At 41.9% G+C, this 25,529-nt stretch overlaps 3 protein-coding genes across 3 annotated transcripts; all 3 read left to right on the forward strand.

Annotated features, from left to right (window-relative positions):
- n4bp2 (NEDD4 binding protein 2) lies at positions 1-9,557 on the forward strand. Its single transcript, XM_063218291.1, has 16 exons — positions 1-453; positions 1,081-1,864; positions 1,953-2,077; positions 2,305-2,393; positions 2,518-2,594; positions 2,682-2,795; positions 2,933-5,145; positions 5,446-5,528; positions 5,621-5,666; positions 5,776-5,993; positions 6,096-6,220; positions 6,947-7,079; positions 7,188-7,352; positions 7,966-8,134; positions 8,607-8,730; positions 8,849-9,557. The coding sequence occupies exons 1-16, from the start codon at positions 189-191 to the stop codon at positions 8,907-8,909; spliced, it is 4,791 nt and encodes a 1,596-aa protein (XP_063074361.1). The 5' UTR covers positions 1-188; the 3' UTR covers positions 8,910-9,557.
- A 566-nt stretch (positions 9,558-10,123) lies between these two features.
- On the forward strand, positions 10,124-12,954 carry rhoh (ras homolog family member H). Its single transcript, XM_063220117.1, has 2 exons — positions 10,124-10,368; positions 11,503-12,954. The coding sequence occupies exon 2, from the start codon at positions 11,739-11,741 to the stop codon at positions 12,309-12,311; it is 573 nt and encodes a 190-aa protein (XP_063076187.1). The 5' UTR covers positions 10,124-10,368; positions 11,503-11,738; the 3' UTR covers positions 12,312-12,954.
- Positions 12,955-17,191: 4,237 nt separating this feature from the next.
- Positions 17,192-24,053, forward strand: chrna9a (cholinergic receptor, nicotinic, alpha 9a). The gene is made up of 6 exons (XM_063218296.1): positions 17,192-17,237; positions 18,088-18,233; positions 19,656-19,810; positions 20,025-20,208; positions 22,022-22,379; positions 23,018-24,053. Exons 1-6 carry the CDS (start codon positions 17,192-17,194, stop codon positions 23,836-23,838), a joined length of 1,710 nt encoding a protein of 569 aa, XP_063074366.1. The 3' UTR covers positions 23,839-24,053.
- The last annotated feature ends 1,476 nt before the right edge of the window (positions 24,054-25,529 follow it).

A 25,529-nucleotide genomic window follows, 5' to 3' on the forward strand; every position in this document is an offset into this window, starting at 1 on the left:
TTCTATTTCCAACCACTTGAGGCGCTCGTACAATTTAGAGAGACTCCCCCCATAAAAGGTTGCGTGTTGCGTGGTTAGACGGTGTTGCTTTTCGCTTCCCTTGCCATTTGCCCCCCGAGAGATCTGTAAACAGTGGGGTTGCAGAGCCATAGCTGAACTAGATTGGAGTTGTTGTGGTACTTTACATTATGCCTAAAAAGAAAAAGAATGGACAGAGTCTAGGGCGGGTTCCTGGACAACTAAACTGTTCCTGGAGCAACACGGATAGTCGTGCATACGACCTCAGTGTTGCTTACCAAGATGAAACAAACAGAAATAACTCGGAGTACAACCCAGTGTCCAATGCATTGACTTTGTCCGATAGAGAACACATCATGAAAAATATGGAGGAGGTCTTTTCGCATTTGGACCCCGAGGTTATACACATGGTGCTGACGGAATGTGATTTCAATAGTAAGTTTGACTAAATTGTTGTGAATGGCGCTGAATTGTCCCCTCTCAGTGTGGTTGTTTGGTAGGCTACTACAGGGGGGTGGTTCAGACACGCAACGCCTCGTGACAGTTGCAGGAAGAACTAGTACACAGTCCAGTGAGTGGCTTGTAAACATGTCTGGTTGAAGTCTTAAAGGTTGTGTATTTCTTAATCGGGCCAAGTGTTAGTCAAATCCGCGAGCGATTAAAAGCATCATTTACCCGTGTTAAAAGCACGGGAAATTAGCTAAATTGTTATTAGCACCCATAGTAAAACTTGGGAATGTGAAGACTGATGAAACGACCCATAGGTGTTGAGAAATCTTACATGCTACAATTTCAAGTCAAGTCAAGTCAAGTCAATTTTGCCCTAGGCCCTTCTCTATTGCTGAAAGGATCTAGGCCATACCATTACCATTATAATTACCATAGTCTTAGTTCATTGTAGGCCTGTTTATTTAGTTACCCAAGATTGTGTAAGCCCTGTTTATTTTGTTTGGGGCTTAAATGCTGTTTATTGACTTCTCTCTCTTGCATTTTGTTAAGCGATTGTTCCATGGATTGTGTCCAGTTGTCATTCTTTTTCTCTGTCTCTCTCAACCTACATAGTGGAGAATGCCATGGACTCCCTTTTGGAGCTTTCCAATGCTGCTAAAGGTCCACCATCCTTGCCAACCCCGGTCTCTGGTTTTGAAATTGCTGCAGCTCTTTTAAATTCGGATACACCCCAGTCACCCATGACATCAGCAAATTACATTTCTTCAGCTAGCCATCTTTCTCAGTCAGAGCCACCTTTTGTGTCTACGTCTAAGCCTCCCTCCTGTCCTTTGGAAGTTCAGTCTCCAGTTCGACAAGCTCTGCTGAGTAACCCGGGTGTTGTGTCTGTTGATGAGCAACGTCAAATATCCAGCCCCATGCAGAAACAGGCCGGTGAAGGGAATTCTCCAGTGGGGGAGCTAAGCTTTGCTGGCGGGTCTACACCGGTAAAACAAAATGATCGACTTGACTTCAGTCACCTACTTGATACGCCAGTTGGTCTTGGTGGCAGTGGATCAGCCTTCCAGGCATATCGTAGAGCGGACCAACCTCCTGCAGCCAGAGCGGCATGGAACATTTCAGCACCAGTGTTCCAACCACGATTTGTGGGCCCATCCTTCATCACACCAGTGGCGTTACACCCCACCCATGTTGCCCAGTGGCCAGTATATGGGTCAGTCAGCCAGGCCCCTCTAAAACCTACGGCGACCATCCCCACCTCATGGGCTGTACAACAACCCAGTATGTCTAGTAGCAAACCCACAACTTCTACCTCCTACCACGGGCTACACTTTCAAGGGAGGGTTTTAGTGCTACTTAGAGGAGCTCCAGGATCTGGCAAATCAACATTAGCTAGGTGTGTGTTCTTTCAGAAATTATTATTCAGATTTTTAATAACACTCTTACAACATGTGAAATGTGTAACAGCTGTGTTTCATGTATAGGAGAATGCTTGAACACAACCCTGGAAGTGCGTCTTTAAGCACAGATGAATACTTCTGTCGTCATGGAGATTATCGCTATGATCCATCGGAACTGTCAGCAGCCCATGAGTGGAACCAGAAAAGAGGTACAGACATACAACACATTCTTATCAGACATGGTCATGTGATACACATGTTAAAGCCACTTAGCCTGTGATGTGAATGCATTTATTTTGTCTAGGCAATTGAACGTAAAATCATACCTAAATGAGTGACTCAAAAAAAATCTATAGTATTAAATAGATTGATGATTGAATACACATTCAGTAATCTTATGTAGATTATCTTTACATTGTGGTTTGTTTTTGTACAGCCAAAGGTTGCATGGAGAGGGGTGAAAGTCCAGTTATTATTGATAACACTAATATGCAGACTTGGGAGATGAAACCCTATGTGGCCATGGTAAGACTTGTCTATGTGTCAAACACATACGTACATACTGATTGCCATTGTTGAACAGTTGATGTGCTTCTCAATTGTCTCATTAATAATTTATTTACTTATCTGCATACATACTTTTTGTTAGGCATTGAAGCATAAATACAAAGTTGTGTTCCGAGAGCCAGACACGTGGTGGAAATACAAACCCAGGGAGTTGGAGAAGTAAGGATGCTCCCTTATTTTCTTAACCATTATTGTTATTGCCTCACTACCTCAACATTTTAGAATTCTATGGGTCTTGTGTTGCAGACACACAAAGCATGGGGTGAGCCGAGAGAAGATCCGGCGCATGCTGGATAGTTATGATCGCCATGTTTCTGTCAACTCCATAATGGGCTCAACTCGTCCCAGCCTGCACACTGAGTGAGATACCTGCTAACTTGCAGCCACTTTTCTTATAGTTGATGAAGATACTGTATATTCTACATTATTTGTGAGGTAATTATCACTTTTCACAATTTACGCATGAATCCTGCAATGTTGGATTTTTGTTTTTTCAGTCTTCCTGTGACATCTGAGCTTCCAAAACCTGACCTGCTGGGACCTGCTCCTGCCAGTTCTCTCCCAGATGTGTCATCTGTACCTGTGCAGAGTGTTTTTGGGGGACAGCCACCAGAGCTGCTGGACTGTGTGGATCTTTATCAGGACCCACAGGAAGTGAATGAGCGGTTATTGTTGGAACCAGACTTGCCATTATCTCAGTCCATTGCTCAAAGGGAGAAGAGGGACAGGGTTAGAGGCAGGCACCTAACTGATACACTCGCTAATACTAATGATAAACCGATCACAGCTTGCTCAGAGAATAGGGCTGAGGAGGGCAGTCAGTGTGCAAACAGTAATTTAGAGGACTTGGCTACTGGTGCTGAAGAGGCTTCAAATGGAGATGGAGCCCAGCGAGTTCCACTAACGTTTGTAGGAGACTGGCCCTGTGAGAGCCAAGAGCCTCAAGACCAGCGCGCTAGCAACCGCAGGCGTGTAAGGGACGATATACCTAGCCATGGTATTAGCACTGAGGGGAAGAAAGGTGAGGGTGGGCCAGATTTCTCAGAGTTTCAGAAGCTGTTGAATTTGCTCCAGGGTGACACAGAGGTTACAGATCAGATACAGCTCTCTGACAGTGAGGAGGAGAACAGTCTAAGCTCAGGGCCGAACAGTCAGCCACCGTCACCCAGCAGCCATACAGAAGACGATAATTGTGTCTTGATGTCTAATAGCGAAAAAGACGAGGAAGAAGCTATGGATGGAGTGGTAGACAGAGATAAGAACATTGATGAAGAAGTCGGCAAAAAAGAAGACCTGGAACATAATGTAGAAGCAGAATGGTGTAGTGAAAAAGAAAGTAAGGTTGAATTAGAGAAAGGGGGTGAGAAAAAAGATTTGGCGGTACAGAATGATGGAGAAGGTGCAAGCGGCTTTCACATGTTGGGAAAAAGGAGACTGAACCAGCGGGCATCTAAATCATGCAGATTGGCACTCACATTCACCAATCAGACACCCTCGACATTCTCGGCCCACCATCTTCAACCAGTCCCTCCACCACAACAAAAGAGTCCAACCCAAGACGTGCGTGTAGAATCTGATCCATCTTGCTCTGTCTCCACACAGACGGAACCTCATGACCTGGCTCTCCTCTGGCGCTTGGAGCATATGGGCTTCTGGGAAGGTTCTGGTGAGAAAATCCTTCTAGGAAATGCATCACACTTTGTTCCTGCTGTCTCCGACGGAGTGAGTGTGAGCCCTGTCCACCGTGTTACGCATGAGCGTGGAGCCCAGGTGGAGGAGGAGGAATTAATGGAAGATTTGACTAAAACTGAGGGCCTAAGCATTCTCTTGCACCATTTTAAAGACGTAGCAGCTGAGACACTAAAGGACTTGTATGAGAAATGCCAACAAGACCTGGAGTGGACTACAAACCTTTTACTGGATTCAGGAGAGCACATGAGTCGTGATGAAGAGGAGGCTGACACATCTGGACATGAGGAGGAAATTGACCAACTGACAGAGGAAGTTCAGGCTGTAGAAGCTAGCGGCGTGGAAGAGATCAGGCCAGATGAGAGAGGCAAAACGAATAACAGTGAAGGAGAAGACAATGAAACGGTTGGTATCAGAGTCACAGAAAGCATCCAGTCAGATGCTGGTAGTAATGGTGATCCCCCTGTTGTCAAGGAGAGCAAGTCTGACAAAGCTTGTGAGGGAACACTTCAAAAATTAGAGGAACAGGATGACCACCTACCACTCAAAATGCCTGAAATCCAACCACAGTCTGACAGCCACCCAGAGCAGACTGCACAGGAATCAATGCCCCAAGTAGCAGGGGCAGGTCCATCCCAAGACGCTCTAAAACATCAAATGATTACAGAGAGCCATGGTAATGTGACTGAATACACTGGTGTTGGAGCATGCTTTCTCCCGGATACTGACTCAGAGTTCTCCGAGTTGACAGCTGAACACCAGGGTGATGAAGAGGAATACCTCAAGGAAAGACCAGATGATGCAGATGATGTTACTCAAGCCATACAAGCCCACCTGGAGGAGTTGGTTAGAAGACAAGAGGAAGATAAGTTAAGAGGGAGGCGGGAGAAAGAGATGGAGAGGCTAGAGGAAAAAACAAAGGGCTCTAAGCCAATAGATATTAAGAGTCTGGAACTCAAATTACCCACCGAGCTGGCATTACAACTTACTGAGCTCTTTGGACCAGTTGGCATTACCCCAGGTATGTACACTTTCCCGCGTCCACTCACAAATACAAATAAATGTCAAATGCAGACATAATGTATGCAAATTAGTCCATCTTGTTTTGTAAGAATTTAGGAAAAATGAAATTGAAACAATGTTGGAGATTATAGTTTTATTCTTTCCTGCTCAGGTTAAGTCAAAGGTCCTGGTTGATTTTCATTTTTATAAGTCAGTATTTTGAATAGACATCATAGACTAGACATTTTCTCGGTCATCAACAGTGTTATGCTCTCTGTCTTTCTGTCTTGCTCTCTCTTTCTCTGACCACCTCTGGCAGGTCAGTTTTCAGATGATTGCTCTGTTATGATGGACTTGACATTTGCCAAACTTCTACATCAAAAATGGAAAGAAACTGTCCAGGTGAGTCCCCCTCATATTCAAATACAGATGTGAAGAATTCTTATCTTATTATAATTATAATTTTGGAATTAATCATTGTTGTGTGTTCACAGGAGAAGCAGAGGCAAGCTGTCCTATCTTACCACCTACTGCAAGAAAGTAAGTATACATGCACCAAGAAAAGTATTGACCGCAACCCTCATTTTATCTTGTTTATTTATTTATGCACTATTGTATATTTTGCATTTTCTTACATCCTTGATAACAGGCTCTGTTCACTGGGGTGAACTGCAGACTGGTATTTCAAGGTCACATGACCAGAACAAACCTCACTTTTTGATTGGTGCTGATGGCTATGCATCGCTTGGGGGCCAGCTGTGTAACACTGAAGACAATCCTAGTGTAGACTACAGGAAGCTTGGCCAGCCGTTTGTGTCTCTGAGGGATATAATGTCTGAAGAACAGGCACTACAAGATATAGAAAAGGTAACTCATACATACAGACCGACACCCTCTGATGCATTATATTATGGTTGTAGTATGACAGATTTCTGAGAGTATGACTTTTTTGTTCTGGTTTGTGTGCAGACCCGGCTAAGTCTTTGGGATCCAGAGCTGAAAGATGGGGCTGCTAAGCTGAGAGAGAAAAGACTCTTCTCTCTTTTCCCGACCATCGACAGGTTCTTCCTGAAAGACATCTTTAGAGACCACAAGTAAGCTATGTAGAAGTGTCTGAAGACAGCTGTTTTATTTTGCACAGCATTCAACTCAACTTCATATACAGGTTACTCTTTTTCTGTTGAAAAGCATTGCATTATTGTTATTGTCTTCCTATGTACCATATGGTGAAACCCTTGCAGACGTTCCATCCTGTGATGGCATGTTTTGTAGTTTTGGTCAACCAAAAATATATGTCTGTCTAAGCTGGCTGTCTTTTCAATTTCAAATTGCTCTCTGATTTTTCTTCCAATGAAAATCAAGCATGTCCAGAGGCTCGACTGAGTTGGATGTAAGGAAAGACACAGTAGTTCTGGCCATAGCCCCACTGGTCAGTACGTCAGAGGAAAAAGTACTCTGGTTGATTGCAGCTTCAATCAGCAAACAGAGGCATTTGGTAGACACAGGCTAATCCTGCTCCCTTCACAACTCCAAAATTACTGCATCTTGGCCAGACCAGAAGCTTCCAAGAAGTTCATAGTCAAGCTATCGTATGACTACTGCTAGGTCAATTTGGTCCTTGAATGAAAGCTTAGTATGGTGTCGGGAGATATTTTTTACCCAAATGATGTGCAGTCATGTACGATTTTATGATATTCTTATACATTCTCAAAATATATTTTTTTGTTTATATTTAAATATTTGTTGCCATCTCTTTATTTTTGCACTGTATTTCAGTTATTGTTGATGTACTCTCTGTTCAATTGTATATTTTCCTGCAGTTACAGTCTGGAGCAAACACAGACGTTTTTGCACTGCATTCTGGACATGGGGCCTGTCAAAACTGTTGTTGCAACAGACTCAAGCCCCCATCACAGCCCCAGTCACACTCCAAGAACACCCAGCAAGGAGAGGGTGGGTCTTTATTTCTGTTTTTTTTTTTTCGTTCTCTCTGATGTCACATTGCCTATTCAGATCTCGAAAAGGCCTCTGTCTTACCTTATGTGTAATCTGTGCATTCAGGCTCCGATAAAAGAGCAGATGTTCCAGGACACTGAAGATCCTGAGTATCAAGACTTCCGGGCAGAAGCCAACCTGCAGAGGTTCAAACAGCAGGAATGCTTCAGCAAAGCAGCTGAGGCATATCGGCGTGGCAAGAGGCAGGTGGCCAGCTTCTACGCTCAACAGGTGAAAAATATGGAATGTTAAGCATACAAACTCAAAAGCCGTTTACACTTTTATGAATATTTTTGAAAATGCATCAGTTTTGGTCTGTCATGACTTTAGTGCCCTTGAGCAAGGCACCTATCCCCACACTGCTCCAGGGACTGTAACCAATACCATGTTACATATGTAAGTCACTTTGGATAAAAGTGTCAGCTAGGGGCTTCCGCACATAGGCTCCTACAAAGTGCTGCGCACTGCTCCGCAAAAGTTCGATTTCATTATTTTCAATAGAACCCCGCACACTGGCACCGATGTCCTCGGACATTCGCCGATGTCGGATAGCAATTAGAGACAAGTTCTATTTTGTCGGCGCCGCCCATTGACTATCAATGCTATGTTCGTGTGAAATTGGGTTTGGGGGTCCGAATTCTGTCGATAGCAAAAGTGCGCCACAGTGCTGTCGGAGCCAATGTGCAGCCGGCCTAAGTGTAATGTAATGTAACTTAATATGTATTGTACAATGCATACAATATGTAGCAAATTTGCTTTAACAGACTGACATAAACACAGTGTTGGCATTTTTTTAATTAAACAAGAATACACTGGTAATGTGTGGACATGTTTTTCTGCACAGGGTCATTTACATGGACAGAAGATGCGAGATGCAAATCATCGTGCTGCTCTGTGCATCTTTGAGCGTGTGAATGCCTCACTTCTCCCACAGAATGTTCTAGATCTCCATGGCTTGCATGTCAACGAGGCCCTAGAACACCTCCAACGAATACTTAAAGAGAAAAACACAGGTGGGCACATTCATTAATGGGTGGCAATTGGCAATATTAACAGTGCTTGAATGTCAAGATGGAGTTTTCTTCTAACATGACTAGAACAGTACATAATACACAGCATGGCTAAAAAATGATCTAATTAAGGATCTGATGCATTACGGTTTCACCAATATCTTGTTTGGATGATGGTAGAGTTTTTCTTCCCTGACGGCACGGGCATATTCCAAGATTTTAAAGACCAGATTGGTTTGAATCAAATTTTGGTGTGTGACCCTTTTTTTTGCAGAGCTGTGTAGCTACTGATGGCGTTGCTGTATTTGTTTTGGTTCTGTAAAACGGTTTCAGGTTCAATTAATTTGGCTGTTTAATCTCTCTTTCTTTCTTTTTTTCTCTCTTTCTCTCTCTCTCTTTCTCTTTCTCTTTCTTTCTCTCTCTCTCTCTCTCTCTCTCTCTCTCTCTCTCTCTCTCTCTCTCTCTCTCTCTGTAGAATATAAGCAAGGTATGTGTAAAGCTCAGCTGTCAGTCATCACAGGAAGAGGAAACCACAGTCAAGGGGGACAGGCCAGAATTAGGCCAGCTGTCATTGAATGCCTCCGAAGCAAGCACTATGAGTAAATAATACATTTATTTCAAGCACAAATATAAATATAACTGACGTATCATTTTCAATGGTAAACGAAAACACAACTACGGTACCTTAACACAACTCACCCTTCCTCTGTGTCCTAGGTTTACTGAGCCAAATGTTGGTTTGGTTCTCGTGTCCCTGCAGAAGGACCCAAAGTCATGAATGGCTTGTGGTGAGAAGAACCCCATCCACCCTGACCGCCCTCCTCTACTCTGACCTATCGTGCCTCTACTCGAAAAATGTGTGATGTTTCAACTGCTCTTACCTCCTATTTCGTTATGACTGCTGGTCAACAGTCATTGTTTTACCAAAAACAGATCTGTGACAGAAGCTATACTGTTTGGTTATGGTTTACTTGGGGTAATGAAATGTTTTTATTCTTTCCGTCTATAGTTTTTGTGATCATAAACTGCATCTGGTTGTGTTCTATGATTTTGAAAAATGGAACTCTGGTGACATTGTCACTTTTACAAATAATCATGTTGTGTACAAAGTTTTATTAATCCATTCCAGCTAATGGTGATTGTCTCAGGGTAAACGTTCAACTTTTTTCATACAATGAAATGGGTGCAGTGTTTGATTGAGGTTTTACTGTATTTTCTAATCTATCTTTTTAAACCTCATGATGAATTTATTGATATGAGCTTTAATTAAATCTTCTGTGTAATTGTACATTTTCCCTCTTCTGATTTTATACAAATGCAATCATGTAAGAAGAAATTCCTTCATTTTGAAGAACATGTTTTGGAAAATTCTAATATTTTGTACAAACAGTGTTTGGATATATTTTATTAAAATAAGGAAACATTATGCAATCGTGTGACAGATTTTTTTTTCACTTACATGATGGTTCTAGATACAGAAGTGAGGAGAAATGGTCTGCCAGTGCCACCACAGATTGATTGGTGCAGCGTTCTGGAACTGTACAACTCGGCGGAATCAGTGACACACTCGAAGGGGTATATAGTTTCAGCATCAAAAGGTCATGATCTTTGGAATGAAATGAAAGCGGTATGTGTGATGCAGTGAGGACAAGCACTACATGGTATAACACATGCCAGCAGGGAGCAGTAGACTAAAAGAATGACTTGGGCAAAAGAATGGGGGTGGGCATCAAGGTATTCTATGGTAAAAATCATGGGCCTCTTAAGAAAACGGTTAGGAACAGTCTTGGTATTGGCTTGCATGTCAACAAAATACAGTCTTAATCAGAATTGTTATAGTCATAAATGTGTAGTGTCAGATGAAAGAACATGAGAGAATGATACAGATAAAAAGAGAAAAAAAAACCGCCCACAACTCATAAGCAGAGGCACACACGCCCCAACGGATGTGGAAGACTTCACTGAAGAAAAAAACACTTCCTCTTCATCAGATGGAAGTTGAGTTTTCACACTTGCCTTTTAGCCTCAGTCTCCTAGAGTATCGGGTACAGCAGTTTGACATAGCCTACATAAAATACTTAATACAACTTAATTTACTTAACATACTATTTATATATTTCTGAAGATTTCAAGGTTTCATGGTTTCAGTCTGGGTGAAAAGCCTGATCGGACTCTTCAACCCCCTTTCCCTCTACCTGTTTTATCAAACTTTCTTGAGTTCGGCAAATACTTCAAAGGTAAGACCAATATAAGTGGTGATTTTATTTCTGTTGAAGTTATTTATGTGACGTATCGTGATTTCAAAGCATCTTGATCCCCAATTGCATTGGGCTACAGTTCAGTTTTCCTCTATTTTGACATGTAGGCCTACTTGGTCTCCAGGAACAAAATGATTTTATGTTATTTGAGGTATTTATTTATTTATAATGTATTAATGTATTTTTATTTAGCCCTAGGCCTGTCAGGCGGTAATATCCTTTGAGTCAGGCCTACTTAAGACCATGTTAGATAAAATATGAAATTACATGTGATTCTTGTCATAGTCGAGGCAACAGCCTATAGGCTGTTTAGGCCTCTGATATTTTCACTTAGATTGAACTCGTGTCTTTCTCTTCCGTTAACTTTTTTTCTGATAAGCCATTTAGACCCTCTCTTGTATTGAATTGAAGAATCAAGAGTAGGCCTAAGTCTAAAAGACAATCGCCGGCTATAAGTGCTATGGATTTTATTGATCTAGACTATAAAATCTGTGTGATGGAATAATTGAAGTAGGCTAATAGAAACTAATAAAAACAACATCCGATTTTGAAAGTAAAAAAGGACTCGACAATTGTGCCACTACTCTAACATAGATGACTTGACTTGAAAGCTTCAATGTCCTTAAAAAGGCAATTTGTCTTACAGAACAGCAGAATGACAAAACATATAGGCCTACACAATAAATAGCTAGACATATAAGTTAATATGTAAATAAATACGTAAATAAATACAGGCCACTGGTCAAATGCATCCGTTAACACAAGGGGATTGCTGAAAAAAAGTAAAAAGAGGTAAATTGTGCATTAAAACAAATATGAATCTCCATAATGTCAAGAATGCATCTGCCACATCTTGTTCAATTTGTTAATTGCCATGGGGATGTCATGTCTCTATTCAAACAAGTAACATATATATATATTTAGATATAGATATTTAGCCATCACCTGTATCAGGCTTGGGCCTAATTGGCTTGGAATGTTTGAGACAATTTATTTTGACAGACTTTCAAAATTGTACCATCAGTTTCAACAAGTCTCTCTCTCTCTCTCTCTCTCTCTCTCTCTCTCTCTCTCTCTCTCTCTCTCTCTCTCTCTCTCTCTCTCATTCTCCAGGTGACTGACTGTTACACGAGGCAGAATGCAAAGAGGACCACCATATATAGCACAATGAAGATTCTGAGCAAAGTAGTCCGCTTGCTCTGACTTCAGATCTGAAACTGAACAGATGACGCTTGGCCAAAGCAGTGTTCATCATGCCCAGCTGTATTCAGGACCACCTCTGACCACTCATCCTGCTCTCGCAAGCGGACTAAAAATCACAGTTGTATAAGTGCTAATTTCAGTGCAAAATGAACTCTATTAAGTGTGTTCTTGTTGGGGACAGTGCAGTTGGTAAGACGGCCTTGTTGGTGCGTTTTACCTCAGAGACATTTCCGGAAATGTATAAGCCCACTATTTATGACAACACGGGAGTGGAGGTTTTCATGGATGGTGTGCAGATCAGCTTGGGCTTGTGGGATACTGCAGGGAATGACACCTTTCGGCATGTGCGGCCTATGTCCTACCAACAGGCCGATGTGGTGCTTATTTGTTACTCAGTGGCCAAACCCCAATCCTTTACTAGTGCACGACAGAAGTGGATAGCAGAGGTTCGAGAGCACCTCCCCCGAGTCCCAGTGCTTCTAGTTGCCACACAGACAGACCAGCGCGAGATGGGCCCTCACCGTGGTAACTGTTTCTCAGCAGCAGATGGGAAGCGGCTTGCCCATGATATTCATGCCAGGGGCTACCTGGAGTGCTCAGCACTAAGCAACCGTGGTGTCCAGCAGGTCTTCGAGCATGCTGTGAGAGCCGCAGTCAAACATGCCAAAAAGCAGTCTCGCCCCCGCCTCTTCAGTTTGGACCGCTGCAAGACTTCCTAAAGCTGCATTATTTACTGACTCCTGTGAGATGTTACTTGCATGCATTTGTAGAGGTTTCCAAACATCATAGACACTAAATATGCTGATTTCCAGATGAACACACACAGATTTCTTCTGCAAAGAGAGAGAGAGGTGGAGATGGAGAGGTGTTTGCTTGCGTTTTCTATGTCTCATCAGCAAATCATCTTTTTTCAGGACTCGGTCTCTCTCCACACACAGAGAAAGAGTCAACATTCATTTGAAAAACACAGCAACATATAGACTGGCTATTTTGATTTTCAGTCCACAGCTAAATGAAAAATACTCAATTGATTGCCCTCATAGGGTGAAAGGGATAAATAATGGATAACATTTTAGATTAAATGTAAAATGTTGTAAACAACAACAATTCCGTTTTATAGCTGGTTTGCATGAATATCTTGAATATCTTTGAGTGAAAATAAAAATGTATTTGGCAATGACTGGGCACGATATATTTTCACATAATGTCAATTAAGAACAGTATTGTGTAACAAAGATATTGACCAATGTTGGATCTCTTAAGAATAATAATGAAATGTGTTTTATCACTCTTCTTATTCTGATATTGTGCAGGTCGTGCATGCAGGGCAGAATTTTAACTTCACAAATGCCAACATGTTAAATGTTGTCAATAAATTGTGAGTGATGTAGGCCTACTTTCAACAGTAGCTATCCATTATTGTCAACGTGGCAGATTAAGCTATATAGGCCTATCTAACCAAGGGTAATCATCAGCGTTTGATGCTCTCAATAGTTATGTCAATAGACATTAATAAGAAAGCCTAATGCTTTAAAAAAAAAACACCTCTGAATTTATTGAATTACCTTAAGTTTGACTGGCATAGAGACGCAAAATACTTCTGTGGATAGTTTGACACATGCGTATCAGTTTGAGCATCTGTAGCAATGAGCAAAAAGCAATGTGAGCTGCACCCTGAAAATCTCGTGCAATATGATGAAGGACATCATCGTTTCGCAATGTGCGACATCCAGTCTTACAGCAAGCTTTATCTTTTGACATGTTGGTCAGAACAGATGAAAAATGTTGAACAATTCTACATATTTATCATTTGCTTTTGATAGATCAAACTCATTTCATATTAAAGAGAAGCAGTGTGATGTAAAGGTGACATTTTATCAGTAATGGGAGATCATCATGGCGGATTATACATTTTCTCCATGATATGGTGTCACTATGATGTGACCACATAAGAAATGTGTGCGGCTCATGTACTGTTCAAATATCTACTCAAATAGATGTTGGTAACACTTCATTTTAGGGTTCCTTTGTTAGTCACATTGGCTGCATGCCTAATTACTGTCTGTATAAGTAACTTAAAGCCTGTCTTAATCCAAATCTTTATGCCGATATCAATAAAAAGCTCTGAGATCATGGGTGGGGAACCTATGGCTTGGGGGCCGTTTACGGTCCTTGAGGCCGTCTTAAACAGCCCACAATATAATTTTAATGTTGTGCAGTTTCACTTGAAATAAGACCTGTTTTGTATAGCAAAGTTTGCAATATTTTCAGGGTACCTAGTGAAGGTGGGGTCTGTTGTAAAGGTGGCCACCTTCAATACGTATCTAAAATGCACACAATTCTGGTTTGTTCATGTCTGGCCCCTGGAAGACTTAATACAATTTGAAGTGGCTGTTGAATGAAAAAGGTTCCTCACCCCTGCCTTAGATAACAAGAAATTTGTTAATTCGCAAAAAACAAATGATAGATTTTGCTGAACACTTAAAGAAATCATACAGTTATCTAGTGGCTAACAAAATGCTGGAACCAACTCCCTATCCAAATTAGAACGGCCCCAACAGTATCTTGTTTTAAAAGGAAGTTTTAACATCTTTATTCTCATGCCTTTGGTGATAGTTAATTACTATTGATAACTCAATGTAGTTTTTTCCCTCTTTTCTCTATTCTTAAGTAAAGTGAATTACATTTATGTATGATGTGCTATACAAAATATTTTTGATTGATTGATTGATTGATCGTAAAACAAAATGTTAACATGATATTTTAGTATCCATAAACAATAGTTTTGACTTGGTTTTCCATTTTGATTGCCTGATGCAAATACTATGCACTTTTAAAATAGCCTATATATTTGTTCACCAAATGCTTAAATATATACTTGAATATACTTCAGTTGGGATTGTAGGAGAGTCCATCACTTGGTGTCTATTAAATATCACTGCATACTTTTAGTATAATTCTATGCATGTGCAAATAAAACTTGTATCCGTAGCCTCTTAGTGCAGATGGAGTCGCCGACGCCGGGCCTATTCACTATTCGCTGAAAATACTCAACTATTATAACAACATTGCTATGACATTACAGAGAGCGCTAAGTAACAGATGAAGACATACAGTAGCAATTACAATTTTGGTGACAGTAAGGTTATAACATAGGCTCTGCACTAAGGGTTAAGCGAGTTGCTGAAAAGGAACGTGACATCACATACGCCTATACTATCCACTAGTATAACATTTATTTAATCTGACTCGCTATTTTCTATAAGTGAACATGACAGCAATAATTCTGCTGCATAGTGACAATGCAACAGTTAATATTAACTTAGCCTATAAAGCTGTCCTGAAGGGTCATGCATCTTGGCTGTCTAATCAACCGCTTGCATGGTTGAGCAACCACCAGAAATGGAGTGTCATTTGGTGGAGTGTTTTATGGAGTGTAAGATAATGTTACACAATTTGTCTAAGATTTCAGTGGCAAGACAGTGTGCTGAAGAAAACAGAGGGATGTGGCATTTTAGATGTGTCGATTTCTCTTATGTGGTTTCAGGAAAAGGCTGAAAGACACTCCTTTCTGGCTCATGCACGTAACCAGCGTTAACATACCCTAGCAGCGAAGACATTTCAGATAGCTGTCTTTGTCACCCACATATCCTCAGATGTTCTCGATGCCTATTGTGTTTAAGAACAGGCCTACAGAAAAGTTCATTGTAGCTAAAATTCACACACAAACCATACGAGATGTGATGTGCTCTTAGCTGGGTATCTAGCGTGGGTATCTAAATAAACAGAAGGACAGACAAAAATTCTGATTAAACATTCAAAGAGCAATTTGTTTCTCTTGAATAAGCCTTGCTTGTTCTAACATACACTATGGTGCAACTTAAGACACATCGTCAGTGTTGTGACCTGAGATCATTGGGTGTTTCGGGTCTCACAACATACACCCTCACCAGGGGACCCAGCCGGGGGTGATCAGGTCCCGGCTTGTGTCTTAAGAGCATTTATTTGTCCACGGATCGCCCCACTTGGTCCACAGCCATCTGGACGCCTTTTCTCCTGCGTCACTGATGTTTCTGATGGCTTTTCTGTTCTGCAGTCCTCTCAGTCCCAGCATCTTCAGTGCCCTGATGAGAGACTGGCCAGCAAAACCTCTTGCTTAAACAATATGACAAAAGATGTATGGTCCAATTCTGAGATCACTATCAAAGACTTTCCAGTTTAAAGAGGATTTCTTAACAATAGTTCTAAGAAACCGATTCCAAATCATACCAAACCATGCGAGTCGTGTGTGTCAAAGAAGGCCATTTATTTATTTGTGGCCTGTGTCTGTCTTATTGTATTTAACACTTTTGTCTCCATCACAGACTCTCTCATAATGCACATACACGCACACACGCTCACACACATAGACATGCCTCAGAAACCCCACCACATAGCCCTAGCTCTTTCACTAAGACAGGAAACACCTGTGAAGACTTCTTACCACATGAGCTCTCTGACACACTACCAAGGTCCAAACACATTGAATCTAGTGCCAAATACGAACCCCTATTGTCTTTCATTATATATCTCCATTCTAATCCAATGCATTCTAGTCCGATGGCTGTGTGTGTGTGTGTGTGTGTGTGTGTGTGTGTGTGTGTGTGTGTGTGTGTGTGTGTGTGTGTGTGTGTGTGTGTGTGTGTGTGTGTGTGTGTGTGTGTGTGTGTGTGTGTGTGTGTGTGTGTGTGAGAGAGAGAGAGAGAGCGAGAGAGCGAGAGAGCTGAGTTTGAGATGAGTTTGTGGATGACATGAAGAGAATGACATAGATTTTTATATATGTTTAAGTTGAGCAACTTATTTGTTAAAACAGTCTGTATCTGTGACTCCAAACCATACCCAAAACCGTTAATTATAAAAAGTACAGCTTCATGCATTTTGTTCTACATAGGTGATAGTATTTTTCCCTGTGACGACCAATGTCACTGGCATGTCAACGGCTTGTTTTAAAGTGTAACTTGTCTCTTCAAAACCATGTAAGCTTACCTGTTCCAAGTGATGGGCAGCCAGTAGACATTTAAACACACAGAAACACCTGTGCTTGTAAACACACACACACACACACACACACACACACACACACACACACACACACACACACACACACACACACACACACACACACACACACACACACACACACACACACACACACACCAAATCCCTCTCGCATACACTCACAGAGCAGAAACCAGATGCTCTGTGCTATGTGAGAATGTCTATCCTTTTGTGTGTGTGTGTGTGTGTGTGTGTGTGTGTGTGTGTGTGTGTGTGTGTGTGTGTGTGTGTGTGTGTGTGTGTGTGTGTGTGTGTGTGTGTGTGTGTGTGTGTGTGTGTGTGTGTTATGTGATAGCCACAGGTCTTGTTGCATGGCGAACGACCGAAGCTCCATACCTGAGACTTCATTCTGTGCTGACTGTTTGAGGTGAGCCTGAATGTGTTCATTTTTGGCTTTGACGCGTTTCCTCAACCAACAATATGAGATTCAAGGGATATGTGTTTGTATGAGTATGTCCTCTGTATGTAGTTTTGTCAGCAAGGCCTCTTATAGCGCTACAAGATGAAGATCCTTGTGAGATTGGTATGGATTAGTGTACTGCTGAAAGGTAAGAAACACAACAGCTATAACCTCTCAAAGCTGCATAGTTTTATTCTGTTGCCTTTTGTAGTTTTGCTGTTATATAATAAATATGGTATCTAATGGAATGTGTGCTTATAACATATACAATTCTATCCACCAGTGATGAAGCTTATTCTTAAGTCAAACAACAGGACAAGGCCCCAAAGTACAATTGTAGGCCGTTCAATTAATCTTAGAACAACCATACCGTAGTGCCTATATAATTTAATGGACACAAAAACGAAAAGTAGGTCAACCATATGCACTAGCATAAAACAGTGTATTCCTGCGTCTTACATTTAGACATGCAATATATTTTCAACCACATATGGATTTTGTGGCGCTGGCTGTACTGATCGCACTGTGAATTATTGAAAGAGAAGACTGAGTGCAGGTATGCCTGTAACTAAACGATTAGGGTATTTTTTGGGGAGAAATGCTAATAGAAATAGTTGTCAGGTACATAAAGTAGTAGAGTCAGATATCACTTGAGCATGTTTCTTGGTAACCTGAGAAAAAAACATGGTAACAGTATTATTAATTTGTAAGTTGTGAAGGCTGAACATTCTCTTTAAGACTGCATTGAACTGGTGAAGAAGTTTCAATAACACGTTTGGTAATGAGACATCTCTCTACTACTCTGTGAGCCAGCATGTAACATGTTTATAACAAACATCTAACATATAACAAATGAAAAGCACTCTTAAAACAAAAGGTTTTAATTTGATTCTCATAGTTCTATACTTGCACAAGTATCCAGACTATCCCTTTCTAGCACTTTCCGCAGGTTATTTATTCAGGTAACAAATGCATTTGTTCTCAAACTGTGTTTCAAGTGGGAAGTCCGGCTCATGGGCGGTTTGCACAGAAGCTGCTGAATGATCTGATGGACAATTACAACTCAGCTCTGCGGCCGGTGGACGACACAGATAAAGCCCTCAATGTCACGCTACAGATCACGCTGTCCCAGATCAAAGATATGGTAGGCACACACACACACACACACACACACACACACACACACACACACACACACACACACACACACACACACACACACACACACACACACACACACACACACACACACACACACACACACACACACACACACACACACACAGGCTAGACCTGCATGCATGCACTGAATTGCACCTACTGTATGTCTGTGGAGACTGTAGATCAGTGATTCTCAAACTGTCGGTCGGGGCCCTCTGGTGGGCCTTCAAAGTGTTCCGGGTGGGCCTTCAAAGTGTTCCGAGTGGGCCTTGAAATCATTTTCTAAATATCTAAATAATATTAGTGTTTGTGTAGCTGTTGACTATTTATTTGAGATGTATTGTTTACTGGGTGAGGTGGGCCCCAAACATTGTTAACGTTTCATGTAGGCCCCAAGTTGGAATAGGTTGGGAACCCCTGCTGTAGATGCTGCGGTCTGGCACACCAGATCAGGCCACGGTCACCTCTGTGCAAAAGAAGACCACATCAAATAGCTAGCTGGTCTATGATAGACCTATGTGCAATTCAATGCATGCATGCAGACCTAAGCCTGTGTGTGTGTGTGTGTGTGTGTGTGTGTGTGTGTGTGTGTGTGTGTGTGTGTGTGTGTGTGTGTGTGTGTGTGTGTGTGTGTGTGTGTGTGTGTGTGTGTGTGTGTGTGTGTGTGTGTGTGTGTGTGTGTGTGAGAGAGAGAGAGTGTGCGTGTGCGTGTGCGTGTGCGTGTGCGTGTGCGTGTGCGTGTGTGCGTGCGTGCTTTGGGGGCAGTCAACTTAGACTTGATGTGGTCTATGCGTGACCATGGCCTGGTCTGGTCTACAGTGCAGACTGCTTCACATGCATATGTTACCCTCCTGTTGTGATGACAGTGAATGGAGAAATTCACATTAAGGGTGTGTACTAAACTGTCTATTTCAGATTTCTAGTTTTGCATGATGAATTAAATTTAAGGGATTGATGTATGTATTATCCAATTAATTGTAATTATGTATAAATGATTTTTTAACAACATGAACAACTATTATTCATGCATTTTACTGAACATTTTGCACTGTTTTAACCTCTAATAATTAGAAACCTTTGTAGTGTATCAACATGTTGTTATAGTCATTGTATGTTACTTAACTGTAGGTTTTGCACTACTATCTTGTATTGCTTGTTCTGATCATTTCAAGTAAAATAAAAAAGAAGGGGTCACAAATCAGGTAAAGGGCTTACAAACAATACTCAAAAATAAAAACAACAACAATGTTATATATGCAACGTAAATCCAAAATGTTGCATTAAGAATTCCACGTTAGAAGGCTCAAATCTCTTCCTATGAAAGTTTCATGTTTTTTCCCTCTAAACTTTAGGCAGCCTTGATAGGTATCCAATGTCCTGGTGTTTTCTATTTGTGACTATTTAGGATGAGCGTAACCAGGTCCTGACTACTTACCTGTGGGTGCGTCAGGTCTGGCATGATGCATATCTGCGGTGGGATAAAGAGGAGTATGATGGCCTAGAGGTCATCCGGATCCCCTCTGAACTTGTCTGGAGACCTGACATCGTACTTTACAACAAGTATGGAACTTTACAACAAGCACACACACACACACACACACACACACACACACACACACACACACACACACACACACACACACACACACACACACACACACACACACACACACACACACACACACACACACACACACACACACACACACACACACACACACACACACACACAGATTAACCCCTTACTCTCTATAATGTGTTTATGTTTTCAAAGTGCTGATGAAGAGAATAAGGAAGGCCCTCCTGAGACTAATGTGGTTCTGCGTTATGATGGTGAGATTACCTGGGACTCCCCTGCAATCACTAAGAGTTCCTGCAAGGTGGATGTCAACTATTTCCCCTTTGACAGTCAAAGCTGCAGCCTCACTTTTGGCTCCTGGACATACAACGGAAATCAGGTACATTGCTAAATTTAAAAAGCAAGTTGGTATGTAGATGAATGCATGTTGTTCTATCCAACACAGAGTATTATAAAACCTGTTCACATGCATATTAAGAAATGTTTGCTTGATATGAGTGCTCTAGTTGGGCATTTGACACTATACTGCACCTTTTAATCAATTCATGATTTGTGCAGTAGTACACATATGCATGTAATAGAATGTCCGCAGTTAAACACATGGTGTTCCTCAAGGCTCTATTTTAGGCCCTACCACTGATGTATATACTACATGGACAGTGTGCTTATTGTATTCGATTCATCGGTTTTGATGCATTAGCGATTGATCTGCGAGGATTCTTCCACCCTAAATTTCCACATTCGTACTTTAGCAACACTGGGAACAAGCGATGATAGGGTGACGGTTGCGTTTCACTGTCAATCAAAAGAATTCTAAAAGAATTTCCACTGTCACGCACATCAACTAACATTGCTCATTGGTCATTTAAACAATTTTAAAAGCGCTGTAAAATAAAGGGTCAGCCCCAAAAAATATTTGGCTTGTTTGAAACGGACGGGAAACTACTGTTTGCACGAAATAGAGTAGATACGGCAAGAATTGCTAAGGAGATGCATTGTTTCAAGTCTCCTATAGAGATGAATGGAAAATAGGTTTTTTCCCTCCGGTTTCCGGGTCTATTCCCACCCCGCCGTTACCTCACTTTAGAATAGAACCCACGGCGTCCCCTCTATTCAGTGTCAATGGGCCTCACTTGATCTCAATTGTATATTAAACCTTTGGAGTAATCTTGGTTAAACAAACAGCTCCTTCCACTGTTTTGCCAATGATGTCCAAAGTTAATAGGCAGGCTGTGTGCAGGGCCGGATTAATGCACAGGCTAGATATGGTTGCAGCCTAAGAGCCCCCACCTGACAGGGGGCCCCTGATTGGCCAAAAGTGAAAAATTACAGAATTGTGACAAGATGCATTATAGAATAAATATATTTTGTGTTCAGTACAGTTGGTAAACATGTTATCCGTAATTCCTAGCTCGTAGTTATGACTGTCTATGCAGGCCCTACATTTGTTGTGAAATTTGTCTTTGGTGGGCCCCACAGCAGCCTGTAGTTTAGAGGCCCCATGCTGTCTTATTCTGCTCCTGGCTGTGCGTCATCTTCTTCTAAATTCCTGGCTGACATCAAGGCATTGATGAGTGCAGATTTACTCAACCTAAATTAGACAAAGACTAATCTTTCGTAAAACTCCACCGGCTTGTTCCACTTCTGCTCTCAGCTCTCTTGCCTCTAACATTAGACCTTTTGTCAGAAACCTGGGCATGATTTTTGACAGAACATGTATTAAGTTTGAACAGCAGGCCAGTGCAGCACTGCAGTTGAAAAAAGCTTTTTACAGCCTCCCCACCCCAGTATGAGCTTGAGAGATCTATTCATGCCTTTATAACTGAATTATTATTATATCCCAACCGGAATACTGCAATGCTCTGTATACTGGCATTAATTTAGTCGCTTGCAGTTGGACCAGAATGTGGCTGCTCGTCTCCTCACTTGCACTAAAGAAACATGAATATCTCACCCCAGGCCTTAACAACCCCCCCCCCCCCCACACACACACACCACCACAGCACACGCACACGCACACGCACACACACACACACACGCACACGCACACGCACACATTATTATTTATCGACTTTGCCCTCAGCTGTTTTGTAAATGTTGCTATCCTAGTACAATTTACTTGACATGACCATTTAATTTTGTGCAAGTACCCTTTCCTCAAAACAACATCTCAATTATGATGAACTTGTCAGGTTGACATCAACTTGGACAAGGACAAGCAATTTGGCGATCTGTCCGACTTTGTGGAGAACGTGGAATGGGAGTGCCACGGCATGCCGGCCAAGAAGAACGTCATCATGTACGGCTGCTGCTCGGACCCCTACCCCGACATCACCTACACCTTGAAGCTGAAGCGCCGCTCCCTGTTCTACATCTTCAACCTGCTGCTCCCCTGCTTCCTCATCTCCTTCCTGGCCCCGCTGGGCTTCTACCTGCCGGCCGACTCTGGAGAGAAGGTGTCTCTGGGCGTCACGGTGCTGCTGGCCCTCACCGTCTTCCAGCTGATGGTGGCTGAGAGCATGCCGCCGTCAGAGAGTGTGCCGCTGATTGGTAAGGATGTTTTAGTGTTTTGTCTGATACTGAGACTAAACACAATGGTTGATAAGGAAAGATTAAATCATTGCTTTATTATTTGGTAACACTTTATTTTAGTGTTACATCTATTAGTACTAATACATACATTGTTAATGCCTGAATAAGTTGTTCGCTCCGAAAAATAAAGTAAGAAAAGTGAGCAGTGTGCGATGTCTTTTGAATTTTGTTCATTGATTCACCTTCTCCTGCCTCACACCTGCACCTGCATTACTGAGGGCTTGGGCACAAAGACTCTCTTGAACTTTGCCTGCACAAGTAAGTTGCAAGGCATGTAATAAGCAAAAGCTAAGGCCTACTGGGTCCTTACTAAGGTTAAATTGTTCATAAATCCCTTATTGTGCATGAACAAGACATTCGCGAATACATGCCTTACAAATGTTTGATTTTGCTTAGTACATGCCTACAAATTACTTACACAGGCACATTGTATGTATTAGTGCTAATAGATGTACCACTAAAATAAAGTGTTACTTGTGCTTAATATTTCTTTCTCTCTCTCTCTCTCTCTCTCTCTCTCTCTCTCTCTCTCTCTCTCTCTCTCTCTCTCTCTCTCTCTCTCTCTCTTTGTGTGCGTGTGTGTGTAAATTCTTAAGGGAAGTACTACATAGCAACAATGACGATGATCACAGCATCCACATCGCTGACCATCTTCATCATGAACATTCATTTCTGTGGAGCAGAAGCAAAACCAGTTCCTCACTGGGCGAAAATCCTCATCATTGATTACTTGGCCAAGCTGTGCTTTGTGTATGAGGTGGGCGAAAACTGCACCTCCCCTGACGTGGGCAGCAGTCCTCTCTACACCGATGAGCCCATGAGCGGAGTTTATCACGACGACGCTTACTATGGCAACCACTACCTTGAGAACGGCCACTATAATGGACATTACAATCACTGTCAGGACAGTGGGAATTACCGCCATCACAATCACCACAACAACCTCAGTGACAGCCGGCGAGTGGCCCACGTCCAAAGGACTGGGCCACAGAGGGGAGAGGACAGGAGAAGGCGAGAACCATCTATGCCACATATCATGCGAGACTCAAACGTCCACATACCTGCTGCCTATGATCCACTAGAGGAGAAACTTAAGGTCAGTGATTTGTCTATCCCTGAGAAACTCCAGGCCTATGGCTACAGCCAAGGAAATGACTTCAGCCATGAGAGCGCTTACAGAAGTAGCAACAGTTATCAGCACGGGGCCACGGCTCGTGGGAACTGCACTTGTGGAATGCCACAGAAAGTTGTGCGGAACATTGAGTACATCGCCAACTGTTTCAGGGAGCAACGGTCACACCAGGCGAAGGGTGCCGAGTGGAAGAAGGTCGCCAAGGTGATGGATCGCTTTTTCATGTGGATCTTCTTCATCATGGTCTTTCTGATGAGTATCCTTGTCATTGGTCAAGCCAAATGACCTGAACTGGAAATCCTATTTTACACTGTAAATTGAGGTGTAATATGACCATGTTTACAATAAAGAACATACAGGAAATCGGTCAGAGGCCGTGTTAACCAGTTCTGTAAAACAGCAATTCATGCTGATGTGATGGAGCCACAGCAGTGAAAATAAACCACCATTTGAATGCTATTTTGAACCTCTTTTTTTGGTAAAGATAGTTTTATGATCAGGGTGCATTCTCATACAGCAGTTTGGTTGACTGAATATCACAAGAAATGTACTTCATCAGTATCACTTCAGACACAGAGCATATTGTTGCATATATGGCACTGAACACATATACACATATATGACTTGAAAAATACAATATTAGGTTACTAGAAGTGTTATTTATTTATTTTAATTCGTACATTGTGTGTGTGTGTGTGTGTGTGTGTGTGTGTGTGTGTGTGTGTGTGTGTGTGTGTGTGTGTGTGTGTGTGTGTGTGTGTGTGTGTGTGTGTGTGTGTGTGTGTGTGTGTGTGTGTGTGTGTGTGTGAGAGAGAGAGAGAGAGACACAGAGACAGAGAGATAGAGAGAGATACTTAACAGTGAGAAAGTCCAAGAGTCCTCAATCTCCTAGCCATCATGCATACTTAATAAGTTGGTGTTTGCCCCCCCTCCCACTCTTCTACACACACACACACACACACACACACACACACACACACACACACACACACACACACACACACACACACACACACACACACACACACACACACACACACACACACACACACACACACACACACACACACACACACAAAAGTATCTGGCATGACTACAAACGACACAAGCTTATATTTCTGCTGTTCTGCAACACTGACAGTTTACATATCTCTGTATCTACAAACCTGACATCCTCCCATGATCCTTTTCAAAGACTTCCTGAACGTTATTGCTCATATGCTGAAACACTGCCCCCTTGTGTTGCTTTCTGATACCATATGACTTTATGTGACCTGGTCTCGTGAATAAACTAATTCATTTAACCCTCCTGTTATCCTTGGGGTCTATTTGACCCCATTCAATGTTTAACACCTGAAAAATACATGAAGTACATATTTCTTCTGCCTCATCTTTGATGACTTTTCCTAAATAGATGGGATAAATGTGAAAAAACTGAAATTTCCACAAAAATGTTTTTCCTAAGTGCTGTACACATTTTGGTTACACCCGTGTTCCTTGGGGTCAATTTGACCCCAATGCTTTCAAGTGTATAAAACATAAATGGAACATCCATATTTTGCAAATAAATGTTGAAATCTGTTTAGATAATGTGAAATACATGAAAATAAGCTATTCAGACATGTTTCTTCTGACCATTTTGCTTTTGTTTGGGCCCTGATAAATAAAAATAGTAATGATATGGGGGAGGCCTAAAACTGATTCACGGCAACATTTTGGACAGTGGTGGCTACTACAGTTTTGACATTTTGACAAAATCCACCATCTGAACATTGTTGTACCCATAGCAGCATCATAGCACCCCCACAGCAACTCCCCCCCCCCAACCCTGTACCCTGGGAGCTAGCCTACTTTTGCACCCTCCCACTACACACACACACACTAGCATAAGATGGGCCACATATAGTGTGCATTGCTGTGCATGCTGTTCTGTGCCCAGCATACATAATTATAAGTGATGGTATATTTGAAGAGAA

The sequence above is a fragment of the Engraulis encrasicolus genome, chromosome 16 (genome assembly GCF_034702125.1).
Source record: "Engraulis encrasicolus isolate BLACKSEA-1 chromosome 16, IST_EnEncr_1.0, whole genome shotgun sequence".
Taxonomy (NCBI): domain Eukaryota; kingdom Metazoa; phylum Chordata; class Actinopteri; order Clupeiformes; family Engraulidae; genus Engraulis; species Engraulis encrasicolus.